The sequence below is a fragment of the Dermacentor silvarum genome, chromosome 1, assembly GCF_013339745.2.
Source record: "Dermacentor silvarum isolate Dsil-2018 chromosome 1, BIME_Dsil_1.4, whole genome shotgun sequence".
NCBI lineage: Eukaryota > Metazoa > Arthropoda > Arachnida > Ixodida > Ixodidae > Dermacentor > Dermacentor silvarum.
Window position 1 is genome coordinate 76,470,455 of NC_051154.1, and position 19,680 is coordinate 76,490,134.

Here is a 19,680-nt window from a genome sequence, read left to right on the forward strand (position 1 = left end):
TGAAAATGCCATGGGTGAAAAGCCCTACAAGGAACTTGCATTGTATTCGCTGGCATGCCTTTAGCGCCCAGTGTCAAATGCAGTGGTGGACCGTGTCTTCAGTCAGGTCACTTGTGTGAAGACAAAGTACAGAAACAAGATGTCACTGAAAACTTTGGGTTCCATTGTACGAATTCGCACAGCGTGTGCCTCCAGAGACGGCTGTTGCGTGAAGTTTGCTATCACAGACGATATGCTAAGCAGGTTTCGTTCAGACATCTACGATGCTCCAAGTGATGATTAAAGGCTCCTCATCATCACTAAATTTGTAAATAATAAAGTGAGTACTTGACGAGTGTTAATTTTGTAGTCCAGAGTTCGACGCGCCCACTTTACGCGCACATTTCTTGCGAATAAACAAACACTCGCTAAAATTGCAACAAAAAAATTAAAAAAAAACTTTCGCGAGTGTTTTATTCACAAGAAATGACGATTTTTAGTAATTTTTCGGCAATTTTAGTTTCTGGTGAAATCTGGAGAAATTTTAGCGAGTTTCTGGTGTCGTCCCTACTCTCCAATCTGGCAACGCTGACGCTGCCATTGAACGCCTCCTGACCAAAACAACCAACATGGCCGCATGCAAGCTGTTCACGTACGCTCCTTGCCGTGTTTATCGTGTTTTTTATCAAAGACGGTACATTTCAAATGGAAGACGACGGAAATGAAGAGATTGGGGACCAGTCTATTCCTACAAGAAGAAGAAGTGATCCCTAACCGAGGATGCAACCGACGAAGACAGATTGGTGATGTTTGTCGCAAAGTATTGCGATATTGCTCATGCACTGATATTTAATCTTTTTTTGGGGTAGCCAATGCAAGCGCAAATAAAATCGTTCAATCAAAATGAGCCAATTACTGTGTAAAGCCCGTTTCACATGATGCGATTCTGCAGTGCGTTTTTCGCAGCTACGATTTCCGCAGATGCAAAATTCGCTATCCCGTCACATGGTTCTACGGCAGCTGCCTTTTTCGCGTACTCGTTAAGCCTTCTGACTGGCGATGACGTATGAGCGAGCCGCCTCCTATTGGTCGTCTGTTTCCACCGCTACATAAGGTCCCTAGAATTTTTTTTGCTTTAAAGAGCAGGAAATCTAGGGAGTTTACCGTAACAGTGGCTACCATCCTCCATGGTACCATCGCATCTGCGTTTTCGCAGAGAAGTTCAGCACGCCGAACATCGAAAAATCGCACGCACGAAGGGTCCGGCCGGCGAATTCTGCGATTCGCAGACAAAATCGCACCATGTGAAACGGGCTTTACATATCTATAAGAGCCAAATCCAAACTTACTCCTGAACTGCTGTGAGGTATTTTGGTGACATGAGCGCACTGAAAAAAAAAAAAAAAAAAAAAAAATTGTTGGAGCAAGCTCGACCATATTGCTATTAGCAAACATCTGCGTTTTCCGCAGGACCATTTAATGTGGGCTTGGCCCTTTTAGGGGGGGAAAAAAAAAAGAAAAAAAAAAAAAAAAAAAAACGCCTCACTTGCGTCAACTGCTGAGGACCTTGATTGGCAGCCAACCAACCAACCATTTGCGGCTCGGCGCCAATTCCATAAAAGGAGATGCGCATGCTTACTCTGCGCTGACTCAACAGCTGCGATCAGTAAAAGCATAGCCTTTGAGATGTGGTTCCGTTACTCGCAACGTTCACTGGAGTGTGGATATACTGGCAAAAAAGGTGCTGGTTGTGTGAATAAAGCATTTTTGTGATTGTGTGAATAGATCGTTTGGCCTGTGTTTCGCCCCCCAAACCGTACAGTAGGTGGTGTTTAGATCCAACGCCCAGCAACCACGCCCTTGAATACACAAAAATAGATTCCAAAGGCAATTCTCTTACGAATTTAAATGTTGTGTCAAATATACTTCATAGTAGACATGTTTTAATAATTTTGGCTTTAGTAGTGATTTAGCCAATTAGCCAACGCGATCCAGAGCTGTCCTAAAAAACTAAAGCGACAAGCAGCCGCTTCTCAAGTGGAGGGTGGAGGGTAAAACACTTGCACCGCGTCTGCACCTTGGCATTCGTTTGGATTGTCGCGCTGTGCCTGCACCGCAGAAATCGAGCTGCACAATTTCTCGTGAACCGCCGTGAACTGGTTCACAGTCAGGCGAATCGAACGGACCTGTGGAGTGAGTGACAGAACAAAATTATGGCTGACGAAGAGTTGGAAGCTCTTCGCGCAAGGCGCCTTGGAGATCTTCAAAAGGAATTCGGCGTAAGATACTTCATGGAAATTATGCGTTTAGGAGACTTCATGGCGCAGGTCCCAAACAACGCTGCTGATAGGGTGTATTGAATTACGTTTGGACCGCCAACTCGTCACATAACCAGCAGTAATTTGAAATCGCCGCCTGCCCAGCCCAACCACGTAAGGCAGGGTTAAAGGAAACTGGTAGATGTAAAGAAGTTACTTACTTACTAGCTTTTCGCGGTAGAACCATAGTGAGACACTGGACACGTGCGTTTGTCGCCACTCAAAATGTAAACAAACGCGCTGATAAAAAATTATTTCGTTATTGTGCTGTTCTTTGCTGTTAGAGTGTAATTTATTGGTGTTGGACAGCGGTAGGCTGAATACAGGCTAACGGTGGGTGTGCTCGACTGCATTATCGCATAAATCATCCTTCGTGCAAGTTCATTTGTACGTGCTTTTGTGAGCAAATTTATGCATATCGCAGGGGTTACGCTCTGTCCGTGTGTTCATTCTTCCAGAGTTATTTTGTGAGGATGAACTCGCGTTTATTTTGACCTTTGTGCTCTGTTTGATTTTGTGCCAGTGACATGGGCCATGAATGCAGCAACCACCTACGCCGTCTAACAACATAAATTTTTATTTCTTTGTTGCTAGGGGAATGGACCATCGAATGCTGACCGTGAAGCCGAGCAGAAGGCAAAGGCAGAAGACTTCAAAAATCAGATCTTAAGTCAAGTACTGACTCAGGAAGCAAGAGCCAGATGTGAGGTTCAGCTGAATACTTCATGTAGCTACAGTGCACTCCACTTTACAGCCTATCTTGTTACCACTCCCTGCACAGTCACGCGTATAACAGTTTACTTTTCTAGCTTTATCACTACCATATTTAGTAGACTGCACTGCCGCGTCACTCACTGCACATGTCACCTATCATCTTATTGTAACGACTCTGTAGAAGGGAATGTCAAGAGGTTTGCAGCATGTGATGCTTTTCGAGGTGACATATATGATGGCTGTGAATGGCCATACAATGTGTGGTGCTGTTGTTTTCGCCCATTAAACAAATTTGTCATTGGGCCAACTGGTGACCAATAGAGTGCATTGGGCCATCTATTACATTAATACTTGGCAATTGCACAGTGCTGCAGACAATGACGCAGTCTGAAAAGACGCACAGAGAGTGTTGCATTTACAAATGCAGGTTTTCTTGTTTCCATTAGATATAAAACTCACACAAAAAAAGAGCAAAATGATCTATAGAGTGCAATGCTGGTAACTATGCAACAATGTCAGTTGTGTTGGTCAGGAAATTTGCATTACGCTTTAGAGACATAACGCTGATGCATTTGTTTCTTGTTTGGATTTCTTTTTTCTGATGCAAAGTGTATACTGCCATTTGCCTGGTATATAAATGGCAGCTTCAAATTTAGTGCTGTGCATATCTCTCTTCTGGCTATGAATGTCTCTCATGTGCCGAATTTCCAGTTAGCCAACAGCTGGCTACTTATATTTGCTCTGGTCAGGAGCAACCATTCACAAAGGGTGCTAACGGTACTTGGTGCAGTTATCTGGCTTCTCATGATGTGCTTCCTGCAATAGCATCAGAAGGAATTGTTCATTGGCAATTGGCTTGCTGTTCTGCAATGTCTTTAATGCTTTACCCAGGAAATTTTCTATTCTGAATGAATTCAACACAGTGCAATTAATTGAGCCCTACTTAGACCATAATGGGTCACTAAAGAGCAATACCGGTGACAACAATGACATCCTATGCATTTTCTACAGAAATCCACTGCCAGGAAATGGATATCCTAGGGATGTGTTGAATCGTCTTGCAGACGTCCCAATGCACGATTGCTTGGCCGCTCTTTCCAGGTCCTGAGGACAACCTTTGCATGTCTGCGAGAGACATCGTGGGGGTACATATTACAGACATATGCCAGGGCTATTTGCACAGTGTTTGCTACAATGTTTGGTGCGTTCGCAGCACACGCTGTGTGACAGATGCAACAGGCAGGGCACCCGTGCATGCATCAAAAACATATATCATGTGCATACATATGCACGCATGCTCATGAGTGGAAGTGCAGTATACTCCTCATTCTACTAGGCCTTCTACCCCGCGTAAGTGGCTCTTTGAACTAACTAAACCTTTCAAAGTAAATTGTGTCAGAAAATTTGCAAAGTACGACATACAGAAGAACTTGTTCTTGGGCTAGTTGGTGTCTTAGCTTGCTAAACATGTTGCTGGTGCAAAGTATGCAACATGAAAAAGGGGGGCAGGTAAGAGACAGGAGACATTGTATGCCGTGTCTACAACGTACACCTGAGCTGTATACATGAGAGTTTAAAATTGATTCGCACATGTGAGAAAACATCATTCTGGTACGAGGAAACTGAGGCAAAGCCTCTTGGATGACAAATACTCACGTATATGCTGAAATACTCACGATATCCTTGGGACATCCGCGGTAGGATATCTAAAACTTTATGTCCAATGGATGTCCCATTTGTATTCGAAACGGTACACAGACATTGGGACATGAATCGAATGTGTTACGAATGAAGTATTTTCACTGGGATCAGTTTATAAGGTTGAAAAATTATTCTTTCAAAACTCCATTTTTAGTGCTCATTTGGCAGGAAAACGTTATCTATTGAAAAAAATGACACCCAAATTTTCTTTTTTTGAATTTTGCATCGAAACCATAGTGCCAGTGTTATCAATGATTTCGAGGTATTTTTTTGTATTTGAGTCATTTTGACGCTCTTAGGTGATCAAAACTTCTGGGTTCAGTCCTTGGTTCCTTTTAAATGCAGGGTAGTGCTTTTTGCCGTCCAATGATTATTTAACTTGACCCAAGTAGATGCTGTCAAAATCAGTGATGTTACGGTGAGTTACTGTGAGAACATAGGACAGTGTTGCCACCCGTCTTGTTTTTGCATCCTTTGTGGCTTACCAAGCAGACTTTGATGGCCAGAGTGGCTGTTTTAATATTGCAGAAGCTTAATTTACCAATACAGCTTGACTTATGTTCTTATTTAGTGTTCCTTTAAAGGCCAACTGCAGTAAAATTTCGGACCCCATAAAAAGCAGAGTTTCAGATAGTGTAGTAGATTAGAGCAGCCTCTAATGAAAACTTTTATGTTTTACATATGAGTGGATGCGTCAAGAAAGCTTGTAATTATAGACGTTTTTGGTACCGAGACTGTAGAAAAAAAGAAATGGCTCTATTACCACTCACTGGAAGTGACACATGGCCCAGAACATTGAGAACCAGTGCTTCTCTGCATGACCTCTGAAATTGGGCGGCACTTGTGGTGTGCTGTAAATCTCGGAGGTGAAATGCTGGGATTTACTTCATATCTGCTAACCACCAGGTGCACATGTCCTCTGCTTAGGTGGTAGTTACAGGTTGTTCATAAAAAAAAAAAATCTGACGATTAGCAGCCCTGCAGCTTTACCAAGATTGCTTCAATAGTAGTAGGCTACACAATTGGAATACTACTTAATGAAATTTTATTGCAGTTGACTGGGCTGAAAATGGCGCAGTAGTGCTTTCCACAAGGAGATGCTCTTTTACTGGCCATTTGACCAGTAAAAAATGCCACTCTATTCAAGATGCCACTCTATTGACTTACTTTTGTGTAGTGTTTATTGTTTTGCGCACAAGCCATCTTTACCAAACCATTAAGTTTGGACAGAGTTATGAAGTGGTAGTTCAGCTATGAAGAGCTATAACCAGGCATTCTTAACCCATTGGCTACAAAAATATTAGGCATGCTGCAGTGCTCTTCATACCAATTCGTTTTGCCACTTACGGGCACTATGCACACTTCTGCTAAATAATAATAAAAATATTTTTAAAAACCTAGCCTCCACTGTCATGGACAAGTAGTGCCATCTGTTGACAGTATTTTTAATTAAGTATAGCGTATATTGACTGGCACAATCTGTAAGTAAATTTTTAAAGCAACAATACCTTCAATCTGGTGAATCACCAGCTTTGGCAATATAACCCCTGTTGTTGGGCCTGGCAGTTTGCCGGTATTGGTAGCCAATGGGTTAATAAAGCTTCAAGTAAACACACGGACTGTGTGTATTGTGTGGAAGGTGCAATATACTGTGTTCTTTGTGAAAAATAATTATTTTTTTAGTTTCTCAAAGGAACCACGAGTTTAACAGCAGTGTAGATGTGTTTCAGTATAATTGCTAAGACAGTATTCTCAGACAATCACTCATGACTATTAGTGGACGCATTGGCACTTACAAGCAACGACGTTCCTGGCATGCAATGACAGTGTGCTTGGCACTAAGCCAGGAATGCTGTTGCTTGGAGGCGCTGACACGTTAGTGCTAGTATTGCGAAGCTAGTTTGCTAGTATGCAAAGTATTGTGAGAGTGATGATTGTATCCTTGAAAGTGAGCAACCAAGAATACCGCCTCAGTTAGCTACTGATTTCGTTAAGACTAGTAGACCTAAAAAAATTGGAATTGCTTTTCAGGAAAAGCATGATAGTTTGCATAAAAACTTGTATTTAAACTACAGTTTTGCGTAGGAATGACCCCATCGATAAAAGCTTTTTTTGAATTCTTGGTTACATTGTGTAGTATGTAAAGTTCATTCTCATGAGGTGCTGAGTCCTTCACTGTCAGACCTGCTGCAGTAGCTCAGTGGCCATTCTGCTGAGCCTATAGTTGCTATTTTCATTCTAAATCTCTGTTACCGCATTTTGATTGGGGCGAAATGCACTAACTCTTGTGTACCCATTATTGTGCACACAGTAAAGAACCCCAAGTGTTTAAAATTAATCCAGCACCTTCTACTACAGTCAAACTTGGATATATCTGAAGGGGATCACAAAAAAGTTTGACACGTAGGTAATTCGATATATAAAATAAACTTTTATACAAAAATTTTCAAGGGGAGTTTACTGCTGTTTGTTATACACAATAATTTGTTATATGTGGCTTTGATATATCCGGGTTCAACTGTATATGGTGTATTTTGTGTCTCTTTGGGATGTTTAATCTCCTTCAATTAGCACTTTGCTCTCCATTTTATCATAGGAAAACAGTGCTGACTCTCCAAATTGCTCTGTGTGCATCATGTGTAGTCACTTATGTTTACTTTGACCACCTCGATGTAATTCTGAAACACAAGCGTGGTAAGCACGCTAGTTGACATCAAATGTAGTGTTGTGTTTGTGACTCTCTCTCATGTGCAGTAACTGAATTATGCTGTCATTTACAGTGAATACAATTGCTGTGGCCAAGCCTGAGAAAGCAGCCCTTGTTGAAAACATGATAGTGAGAATGGTCCAGATGGGACAGATTCAAAGCAAGGTACATCACTTTTTCTTTTTCACACAGAAACTTTGGGAACAGCATGAGCCATGTGAAAAATTTTTTGTTGTCTTGCACCTTGTAGGACATTTTGTGTGTAGCTTATGGCATTGGTCTAAAGTCACGCTGTGTGCATGTTTTCATTGTTCACAGAGGAATTTCTCATGACAAGAAGTTTTGATAGGTTTAGCTAATTCATTATGTATTCTGTGGATTCCGGCGCATTCATTTTCAAAGGTTTATGCCGTTTTCAAACACATTGTCTTCTAAATTAAGGGCAGATGTAGGTCAAAAAATCACATTTATATTCTAAAAAAAATATTTTTTTTATATTCTGGGTACAAAATGACACTCCAGCATTCTATTTTCATGTGCAAAAAAAAAATCAAGGCATTTCTCCATCCAGAAAACTGAAAAATTATTCGAATCAAGGCATGGTAGCAGTAGGGGCCTCATTTTTTGATTCATGCTCTACTGATGAAGCTCACAACCACAAGTTTTGCCCTGATGGTGAGCTTTCCTGGTGTATGAACTAGCTAGCACTAGCCCTGGCTGAGCCGTCACCAGCTCATTCTTCAGTTTTCACTATTGTTCAGCTGAATTCACGCGCTGTTGTGGAGATGGCCACTTCTGTAGCCATACTGTGGTTCTGCAAAGGCCACAAAAGTTTAAGGAGGTTCTACAGGAGGTGGGCGTCCTTCCAACTCGGGATCTGATTTGCTTTGAAAAACCAGACAGACCAGAGAAGAATGAGAAGAATGCCTGGAAAACGGGCAGCTGAAGCTAAATCTCGTCGTCACAGTACAGTAAAGAAAGCCTGCCTGGAGGAGGAAGCTCAAGGTTTATGAGGGTACCACATATGCAGCAGGGGAATTTTTAAGTTTTGCACTTCTTTTTCAAAGGCTGGTCTGCATTCTGTTTAAATTTCATGTAAATATATTGCAATAGTAAAAAGCCTGTTTAGTACTTTGAACTTCATTTTTCTCTTTTTTTCAATCTTAGGCTGTTTTCACTGCTTACACACCAATATTCATGTACTTAATCAAACTCAATCTCAGCCAAATTTTGCATGCACATGCACAAGTATGTGTAGAATACTAATATATAGGTCATTGTGTAGTTTTCAACAATTTTAGTTACAGTCAACGTCCAATTTTTCGGACTCCCTAGGGGCCTCGAAAACGTCCGAAAAATCAGGCAGTCCAAAAAAAAAACAAAAAAACGAATGCATGCCTTTTACTGCCCCCAAGGACTCAAATTGCCACAGGCACATCCGAAACAGCTATGAAGGCCTGCCAGTACACTTATTAGGCGTATCATAGCTTGTACTGTGCTAGGGAGCAACGAGTGCACGCATGTATAATAAAGTAATACATGCTGTGTCCCGTGACAATTGCCCCTTTCCACTCTTGATACACCGCCATACATCGCGTATTCTTCACTGCGTAACACTGCTGTACTGAGGAGAAGCCGACTTTCTGGAACTGGCATTATGTATTGCTCTCTGCCACTGATCTGTACTATAGGGGGCTGGATGGCGCTTCGAGCGCGCGCAACTGAAGCTACCGGAAGTGATAGGCCTTGTCCCGGAAGTCGGCCGTTTGCGGCTTCGCATCGCTTTGCAGCTCGCATGCGCTCGACGTGTTTTCTTTTTCTGCCCAAAAATGCCTGCTTGTTGTGCCGTGAATTGCACACGCACGCCGGAGAAGTCTTTTGGAAAAATGTTTCACGCGTAAGCATTTTTCAAATCAGTGTAATTTGCATTGTGCGTTGCGTAAAACCAAGGCTGTACCGCTGGCATTTCGGCGTGCATCCCAACACTGCAAACCACAGGCACTACAAGTTGGTTCATTTTATGCAGAGGTTCCCGTGGTCTCGGAGAGATTTTTGCAGTCGATGGGTTGCAAACTTAAGGCGAGACAAGTGGAGGCCATCACCGGGAAGCAGCCTTTGTAGCGACCACTTCGCGGAGTCGTGCTTCGACCGCACGCGAGCACGAACGCGGCTATGACCTGATGCTGTCCCTATGATATTCAATTCATTTTAACATTCTTTTTCACAACCAGTAGTCATCAGCTTTGCTGAAGTGTGTGCACAAAGAAAGATTCCAGAATTTTTTTTTTTAATGCGAAGCATTCCTTGGTGAACATTTGCTACTTTGACAGTATCTATCTATCTGTCTATCTAGCTGCATACGTCTTTGTGCTCTCATGGTCGTTTCGTTAACTTGGTATGTACCAAAGTTTGCATACTATGACAAGATTATATGACAAACATAAATGATATGTCATGGCATGCGTGTCATGTAGGTCATGAAACAGCCGCCTACGTCTTGGTGCCCTCATGGTCGTTTCGTTAACTTGGTCGGTACCAAAATCGGCATAGTAGGACAGGAGTGTATGACAAACATAAGTGATAGGTCATGACACAAATGTCATGACATGCGTGTCATGTAGGTCATGACAATGACCCAGCGAAAAGAATAACACTCAAAAACCACTGAAACGGGTTCAGACGTGGGTACTAAGTGAAGGAAACACTAAAGGGGGCTGGGAGAAGTCAGCCATGAGCATGGCTCAGCAAAAATGACGATGACTCATCGAAAAAAAATCAACACTCAAAAACCAACGGAATGGGTTCGGATGTGGTACTAAGTGAAGGAAAAGGCTAAAGCTTGATGGCCGAAGTCATAGTCATAAGCATGACTATGGCTTTCGCCTTAAGGTCTCTTAGGTGTAGCTAAAGGGACTCCCGAGGACTCATGACATGCGTGTCATGTAGGTCATGAAAGAGCCACCTACGTCTTGGTGCTCTCATGGTCGTTTCGTTAACGTTGTAATCTCCCCGCACACTGCTTCGCATAACATCGATTCCCACATGGCGTGGGATCTGCCGGCTTTTTTTCTTTAATAGTAAACAAGATGTTTTGTGCATTAGCCTGCATCCTTTGTACCATATCCTTGCACCGTTAATGGAGTTAACATATGATTTGAAATAAATGTGCATGAGTTTTCTTCACCAAACTTTTTGTTATTCACCACTCCGTGTTTGCTATGTGTTAAAGGAAGGACATCAGTGAGGAGTTATAACACCATGCACTGTAAACTGGCTATATCAGTCACGAGCATACATAAACTCTGTCTGAAAACAGCAAAGCGGAATTTAGAGCACATATCCAATATGGAAAATGTTTCCTTGCTGGCGCGTAAGTAGCTGAGCATATTCGATCGCGTTCAAGCGTGATCGGGAACGAATTTCTCAAATGTGGTTGGCCGTTTTACGCGAGCACAATCGCGATCGATCCTGAGACATCCCTACTGCAATCGAAAGTTCCTGATGTGATGCCATGTTTCACGTAATTCTATGCAGCTGCTTTCCAAAGCTGGAATCCCGCGCCGATTGCGTCGCTATTGTGAATCATGGACACTCGAACGCTGGTCATCAATATTATTGTTTTAAGTAAATAAAATTACAAGAATACAGGCTCAGACTGGAAAAAAGGCATGTTCCTGACAGAAAAAAAAGAATAACTGTTATTGCGCAAAAAAGAACGAAAAAAAAAACCCATTCTAACGCAGCTTGATCCCCTTAAAACACGCACTGGTAAAGGCAGCAGACACCTCCTTCCGGGACAAGCCGCCGGGCATCTCCTAACTTCCGGTGACTTCACTTGCGCCCGCCGCGGTGAGCGGCGATGCGGCATCCAGCAAATTATAGTGGAGATCAATGCTCTCTGCTTTCCAAGTTTCCAAGACATTGGCGAGGATTACAAAGGCGGAGTCAGCCCCATTGCTAACAGCGGCGAATTGTTTCAGTGAAAAACACGGCTCCAACAAGAAAGCTTGGTAGCGAATGTCAAAGTAGCATTACCGCGGTGGTGGCTATGGCTGACAGCGGATCTGCGAGCGAGAGTGCCAGTTCGAGGAGGCGAGATAATCAAAAGGGCGGCGGTGGTGGCTTCGATTAATGCCATTTCTAACCTGTGGTCATTGCAAAAAGTCCAGAAAATCGGACGGCGAAGGTTCTTTGCGTCCGAAATTTCAGTTGTTTTTATACATTGACTCCACATGGCGGTGCCACGACGGCATCCGAATTATCGGGCTTGTCCGAAAAATCGGGCGTCCGGAAAATTGGTCGTTGACTGTATGTGCTTTTCAATAAACCGCTTATTAATGTTTTCGATAATCTTAGTCGAGATAAAATAAATTTTTCTTTAAATAATAAAGCAAAAGGAAAATTAATTTTGAGCTTACTTGCAATTAGTTGTCCATAAGGAGCAATATATGCTATTTTATAACTCACATATGTCTGGTATAGAGCTTAAACCTTGCACAAGAGACCATAATTTTCCCACTTTCAGGGGTCACAAAAAATAACTAGAAAAGACATTGAAAAACTGAAAAGATATTTGAAAATAGGACATTGAACTCTATATTCTGCATAAATTTCACTAAGTTAGCTTTATTATTAACGAAAGCGGATCTCTGAGGTGAATCGCCCTTATATTGAAATGCGAATACCTTTTTATTTCTTTAGCCCTCTCATGCATAAGTACCTGATATGAGGACAGCTAAATAAAAAATAAAATTCCGATTGCGATTTTTGCATCCATTCCCACATGGTGTCCTCAAGTGAGGACAGAAGAAGCTTTAGGAAGTATGTCACAGATGGCACTAAGTGTCCATCTTATAATTTGATTTGAATTACCTGCGCAAAATGTTAGGCTACATCTTGGAAGCAGTTACCACTAGGAAAAAAAAAAAAATCTCACCTGCAAGGGCACTCTTTTGCCTGATATGTTTACTTGTGTTTAGGAAGTTCAGTGTTGCTTTGTATGTACAAAACTGTTTTTGGCCGCTTTTATGGAGTCTGATGGCCGAAAAATGCGGAAGTAGAGCTGGGGGTCCTCATTTGAGGACACTATGCAGCAGGCGTTCCGCTGTGCAGCGGCACCGAGTTTTTAGTAGTATTTCATAGATAGTGCTATGTGTTCATGCAACATTTTTGTTTTTGGCGTGAACGGTTTTCGCGCCGACCGAGTCAGTGTTGAGCTATAATGTTTCTTGCAAGGAAATAGGCAAACGTTTTCGCCATGAGCGCAGCACGAAGGGGGCTTTCGAGAGAAGAAAGCGATGTGCTTTTCGAACTTTCATCCGACTCTGAAGATGAATGGGCTCCTTCAGATGACTGCGATGATCTGCTCACCGACTTGGATGCATTGAGCAGCTCAGAAGAGGAGAGCCCAGGGAATGCTTCGCTACACACTGGTCCCTCGGGAGTTACTACGGCGAGGCCAAGTGGCTCTACTAAAAACAGAACAATCTGGTTGGCCAACAAAGACAATGACCACAACTGCAAGCCACCAAAATTTCTTGGAGAACACAAGGTGAATGTTCATGGAGAGTTTCCGATTGAGTATTTCCTGGCATTGTTTCCGGAATCATTGATGGAACACATTGTGTTCCAAACGAACTTGGATGCAGTGCAAAAAGGCAAGGAACACCTTCTTTTTCCTGAAGGCACGACGAAGCGGCACAACCGCAAAGAAAGATGCATCATTAAGGTGCTGAGGCCTTTCTCCATAGAGGTTTATAACAAGCACATGGGTGGAGTAGACCTCATGGACTCGATGGTGGCCCGTTACAGGAATGACGTTCAAAACAAAAGGGGCTACCTCAGGATGTTTTATCACCTCCTCAATGCAACTGTTGTGAATGCTTGGATTCTGTGGAAGTGGGACAAAGGAAATGAAAAGACAATGGATCACCTCGAGTTCCGCAGCGGGGTAGCCAAAGCTCTCGTCTATCGTGGCGAAGTAGCTCAAGAGCGCAAGCGTCGGGGACGTCCTAGCGAATCTCCTCTCCGTACAAAGAAGAGGGCTCTTTTTGATGTGTGCGAGGAGAAAAGGTTTGATGGCGGTGGTCACTTTCCAAAGAAGACAGATCAGAAGTATGCTCAGCGTTGTCGCAGTGCGTTTTGGTGCAGCAAGACAAGGTACCTTTGTCGTCCGTGCAATGTGCCACAATGCCCAGAGTGCTTCGAATCTTTTTACACTCCCTAAGTGCTTCTGAGGCCACTTATATTGCACACTGGTAGCAAGGAGTGTCGCTGCGAGGAAAGCATGTTTGGCTGTCAAATTTGTAGTCTGACGTCAGGTTTATTTTGTTGTCAAGACAGAACAAAGTCTTCAAGAGATAATTATCTATAGCCTTTTTCGTTTCCTCTTACTATGCGTTGATACTTTAATCTTGCTGTTTTCCAAGAGTTTTTTTTTAAATGTATATGTGACGAAAGTTTTTAACGTTACTGTATGTTGTCCTCATATGAGGACACATCATATTACCTTTAATATTGGTTTTCTTAGGACACTTTTCTTATTCGTTTTAGTGTGTTTATTAATATCTGAGCCAAAAAAAGGTTTTCTCTTACTCAAATTATTCATGCATGAGAGGGTTAGTCATGGGCAGTTCTAGGCTTTTCATAACGAAGAGGTGGTGGGGAGTTCTGTCAAGATTTAAGGAGGTATTATGCCCCAACAACGCTAGTGAAAAAACATGCGCAGAGTGCCAGCAGCGGCAAAATGCACACCGTGGCAGCTGCCTCTCAATAGGTTTTTCATGCCCTGTGAGTGATCAGTCCTGGACCAATTTCTCGTGCGTTGCTGCAACGGCAAGCGAGCCGCGAACGGAGGAGACCAATGATAGTACCCCCTTCAGTGACGTGCGTGCCTGAAACTGGTGTCATGCCAACCCGCCCTACCGCTCGATTCATACTCGTGTCTGGTGTCAGCCGGACCGCTCATTCCGTACTATCGTCTCCTTGCGTCAGCTCTCGCTCGCGCTTCTTTTGATTTGCTTGGTTCAGTCTAGTTCGCGCTTGTTTTGATTGTCATGGTTTGCGATTCTTTTTTGCAATAATGAGCCTAAACCGAGACATTCTAATGGAAATGTTTTTGGAGACAGTGTGCCATATCCAAATGTGTACGACACAACTGACCCTCAATACAAGGACGCGGAAGTGACACTGCGTACCTCATTCTCCTTATCTTTTTGAACGTGGTGACGCCATAACAGAGGAGAGCAAACCAACATGATTATGATCTGTGGCAACGACATCATCATTTTCATAAGACATGACTCTCGTTAAGGACGAAGAACGTAAAGACAGCATCGATCTGTCAGCAGACAAAGAAAAAAAGCATGCGACAGTGCACCTACATGCAGAGTAAAAGAGAGGAGGCAAGATTTTCATGCTGTCATGTGACTGCCGCAGCGGCTCACCGCCAGTTGGTGTGGCCGCCATCGCGCCATGCGCGTTTTTCCACTAGCGTGGATGGGGCTTTATGCTGTGCAGTCTATTGTGATAATTGCCAAGCTTGCTGGCTGTTTTGTTGCACATTTCTTGTTGCTAGGGCATCTTCAAGCCATAAATGAGCGCACAGATTGAATATTTCTGTCTGGAATTGAATGCTTCAGTTTCTCCTGAAAGAAAAATTGTGCTAGAAGTTTCACAAGTATTATCATTCAGTACCATATTTACCAGATTCTGACGTGCGCCCAAATCTAACGTGCACCCAATTTTCATGGGCCTAAATAAAAGTGCACCTGATTGTAACATGCACCAGAACGTAACACACACCCAATTTATAAAATAAAAATATAACATGTTTTCACAGTCAGAAAGAATTAGACATGTAGAATTTACCTTCACAGAAGGGAAATGTTTTTTTTAATGTGCTTTCATAATGAAAGTGGTGTGTCGTCGTTGCCTTCTGCACTTAATTGGCCACACATACGAAGCATACAGGGGCGGTATTCTCAAGCAATCATTTTTAGAGATGCTACTATAAGTTTCGCAAGACTCTGCTTCAGACTTGTCGAAGTGTGCGTCCGACAGCGTTCCTGGTACTGTGCACAGATAGAGACCTTGGCACTGCGCCAAAAATACTGGCGGTCGATTACGCTGGAGCATCCAGTGCCTAGTCATGCGAAATCGTGCGAAAGTGGTAGTACTATTTCCGAAAGTTATTGGCTGGAAATACCGCTCAAGGGGGGGGGTCACAGTCTACCGCAAAATGAACCAATAGCAACTTTCACAAAATCGTGCTCTGTCGCCAGTTTGAGATGACGCTGTGTCTGACGGCTCTGACGGTAGGCTGTTGCCAATGCCCCAAACGCGGTTTGGTTTTGTATATGATTGTAGCGTGCAGGCAACTTTCGGACCCATTTTCTCGGAGGAAAGGTGTGCATTATATTCAGTTAAATATGGTAATCAAATAGCACTTTTTCCACAGGCTCCTAGCTAGTCAGAAGTAATATTCCTGCTGTGCTGCATGCGCACTGGCATTAGAAAGAGCCAGAACATTCAGAACATCTTCATTTTGGTCAATTTTTGCATTGCTTGCTTACATTGTCCGGTGTAAGAAAAAACGCATGCACTAGTCAGGTGTTGATATCCAAACATTAGGAGAATACTTAGCTTGTTGGTATTGGGTGCGCAGACTCATTGCGGTGCTGTCTGCCATGTCAGGTTGTATCACATGCAGAGCATCTGCTCCAGTGGCAACCAGCACTAGGTTTTCTGTTTTATGCCTGCACAATTTTCACCGATCCCCACAATTATTTTTAAGTGAGAGGGGCTTTTTATTTTTATTTGACTGTTTTCTATGCTATGTTAAGAAATTCTACATTTTTCGACGCCCTTTTATCAAACTCTTGTGTTCACTACCTCAAGTGAGCCAACTATTCTGCAAAGGTTGGCAAACATACTAGCTTCTCCAAAACTGAGTGGTCATTAAAACTTGGTTCGGTGGCTTGCTTTCAAAACAGGGCTATAAATGTACAGAATGATGAGAGCTGGCTCTCGATGGTAATTCTGGTAAGAAAAAGGAGTCAAGCAATTGTCAGATGCAGCCAGTAACACGCGTGGTGTCGCAAAGTACTGAGTGATACTTCTATGCTTAGCTAGCTCTGAACGTGGAAGGGAACACTTTCGGCGAAGTTCAAACCTTCTTGGTGCGGCTTTTCACTGGCCACCTTAGCAAGTCTATTGCTCCATTCAGTTTGGTCAAGTCGTTGTTTGGCTGTCCACTCTTATATGCGGTTTCATATCTGCATAATTCTGTGTTGCAACACCTTTTATACTACTCTTTTAGCTGCAACGTGATTGGCCCTATAATGTTTCAGGGAGCTTTTGTCAAGTATATCACCTAGCGCAAAATGCTCTTAGCCTTTTGGATCAGTGTCTCATCTAGCAGAATGGCAGCAGACTGTGGCGGAGTCATGTATTGTTCATGTTTCTCTGCACTAATTGACAGGGAGGACAAGACTTGCTGTAGTTTTCTGCTCTTAATAAAGTGAGCATCAGGAAAGGAAAACGGCTCTGCACAGAGCCTCTCACCGGGCTTTATACCAAACACTGACCACAAAAGGAAAGTGCGTCTCAAAATTGACTGAATACTCCAAGATGATACTAAAATGAAGCATTCTGATGGGTTGAAAATAAGTTTTTCATTGCTAAGGTGGTAGTTATGGTTAATGAGGGGCGATGTTTGTGGAATAAAGAGAAGAAAAAAAGCATACTAATTTGTGTCACTTCAAATCATGCATGCACTACCGAAGTGTAGCAATGTCATATAATTCAATTTTCTATGCAAAAACTACAGCAATGGGCATTTGCATCCTATCGGGGGTAATATGATTTGGGGGGAGGGCATCCACCACCCCTTGCCTTCCTCTGGTGCCGTCCCTGGCTGTGGTTATTATAAAGGTGCCTTAAGGTGTGCTTTGTGGTTTATTGTCACTTGGTGGGGGGGGGCATCAGGTAAATTTAAGACTTGACTATGAGACTGAACTTGCTCTTCAAAAATGCATCGATGGAGTCAAAGAAACAAACACAGATGGTACAGAGCATAGTCACTTCAGACAGGATGGAGTGCCTGGTCCTGTCTGTGTTTGTTTTCTTTGGTTATGTCAACATGTTTTTGCGCAGCAACTTAAGTTTCATAGGTGGGAACTAGCTAGCCTGCAAAAGAAATATTGTGAACCAAATGCATTCTCATCATTGCAGCTTCAAGAATCCAACCTTATCAACCTTTTGGAAAGAGTCAGTGAGCAAACACAAAAAAAAACTACCGTGAAGGTAGGTTTTATTAGTAAACTCATTTTGTCCTGTATATATTTCGTTCACTTCATATCTGGCAACATGTAATAGTGTGTAAAGTATGTAAAATTGTTTTGTACGGCTGTCACAGGCCAGTTTTATCAAGGGTAATATATATAAAGCAAAAGCAAATCACTAAAGATATAGTTTAACTTGGTCTTAGTGATACTTACTTTGTTGGCTGCTTAAAATACCTTTTATATTCATTGTGTCTTTCATACGATGTTCTGTATGGAGCAAAATTAGAAATGATTTAGTTGCTCCTATTATAAAATAAAGTTCATTGTCTGTCTGTCTGTCTGTCTGTCTGTCCTATTGTAAATTTTGCTTAACAGTGGAGTGTCTTTTGAAAATTATAATAGTGGTGATGAGAAGAGTCACCAGGCTTTGGAGAAGGATGTGCATGTATGCATTACACTTTTTATTTTATGTATGCTTGCATCACAAGCAGTATTTGCAACTTTTCAGTATAAAACTTTTCTGCAATCATAAAGACATCTCGTTGATAAACCATTACCCATCTACAAACAAGTGCCCAAATTGAGTCTCTGTCTTTGTGGGAACCAGTTACCCCAAACTACTGTAGTTTTCTTACTGAAAAAAGTAAGCGTATAAACTTGTATTGTTATTGAGGCAAAATGCAAAAATACCCATGTACGAAGGTTTTGGCACATGTTGAAGAACCCTGAGTGATTAAAGTTGTCTAGGCGCCCTCCATTATGGGGTCTGTAAAAGCCAAAGCACAGTGTTCGGATGTTTAACTAATCAGTTAGTCGAGTAAAGAGAACTCAAACTTTGGCATTATGTAATTCCAGTTAAAGAAGAAAAACTGAATAAAGCTGTGATTGGCTCACAGTACCCTTATTGGATGGTTGAACAGAGAAAACCCTGTTTCGATCTCTCTCGCAGTTAAGAATGAGAATCGGTTTATTCATGTCACTATTGGAGTAGAAGTTACAAGGAGATGTATATACAGAGCTCAAAACAGGGCTCTCTTCGTCCGTTTGTTCCATCACACTGAAAAGTACATTGTCATAATGTGATCCATGCATTGATTAATTAGCTTAGGATACAGAAACCATATGCAGGATGTTGCTGTGACAGCACTAATGAGCTCGAAACAGGTTTACTCTGACTGTTTTATTATGCTGTAGGCTTTTCTAGCCATTACTCTGGGATTTTTCACCCATTAACATGCACCTTAACCTTAAAAGTACCGTGCCATTTTTGTCTATATGGAATGAAAAACAAAATGAATAAACTGATTTCACTGGTACATTGTTTCGCTCCAACGGTTTTCGCCAACATGACTAAATCTTTAGTTTTCATCAGCTGATTTGGAATTTGAAAGAAAGGGTGTCTGCTGGCGAGTGAGAAATTTGCAAGTAAATGCCTGTAAACTTGCAGCAACCTTTGCAGGGTTGCTATAATGAGGAATTAACTAATGTATCGAAATATCCTAAAATACATATGGCAATTATTGTAATGGATAAAACTAATCCACTTTTATCTGTATTTCAAATACTTATTGCCTCAGTATTTTGTATCTATATCATGATACATTTGCAAAGTATCTTTGTCCAGCCGTGACAGTAACTAGGAGGTACCTAACTTTGAGTAATGAAATTAAAGGTGCTGCAAGTTATTTCTAGTCAGTTTATGTGAATTGCACTATTACCAGTCTTAGTTTTATGTGATGCAGTATGATCATTTTGTTTTGATACAAAGGTGGTGATTGTTTTTTCATTGCAGTTTGACAGGCGCAGGGCTGGCATGGACTCTGATGAAGAATATTAAGGCAAAAATAAAAATTTTTGTACAAGATTTGACATCTGCTCATCTCTGTAATAAACATAATAGCACATGCAACCTGCTCTGCAGTATTTTCTTCTTGATATATGATTATAAGTAGGAGTGAAGAAAACATGTGGAATC

At 42.1% G+C, this 19,680-nt stretch overlaps 1 protein-coding gene across 3 annotated transcripts; it reads left to right on the top strand.

Moving 5' to 3' along the window:
- The first annotated feature begins 594 nt into the window (after nt 1-594).
- On the top strand, nt 595-19,569 carry LOC119466534 (programmed cell death protein 5-like). 3 transcript variants are annotated; one of them, XM_049669999.1, is made up of 5 exons: nt 595-799; nt 2,892-3,000; nt 7,493-7,584; nt 17,653-17,724; nt 19,498-19,569. In XM_049669999.1, exons 1-5 carry the CDS (start codon nt 617-619, stop codon nt 19,540-19,542), a joined length of 501 nt encoding a protein of 166 aa, XP_049525956.1. In that variant the 5' UTR covers nt 595-616; the 3' UTR covers nt 19,543-19,569. The 3 variants fall into 3 exon arrangements, with proteins under 3 accessions (XP_049525956.1, XP_049525961.1, XP_049525959.1); XM_049670004.1 differs by having other exon boundaries at nt 600-791; XM_049670002.1 differs by lacking the exon at nt 595-799 and adding an exon at nt 1,477-2,258.
- Nucleotides 19,570-19,680: the final 111 nt, after the last annotated feature.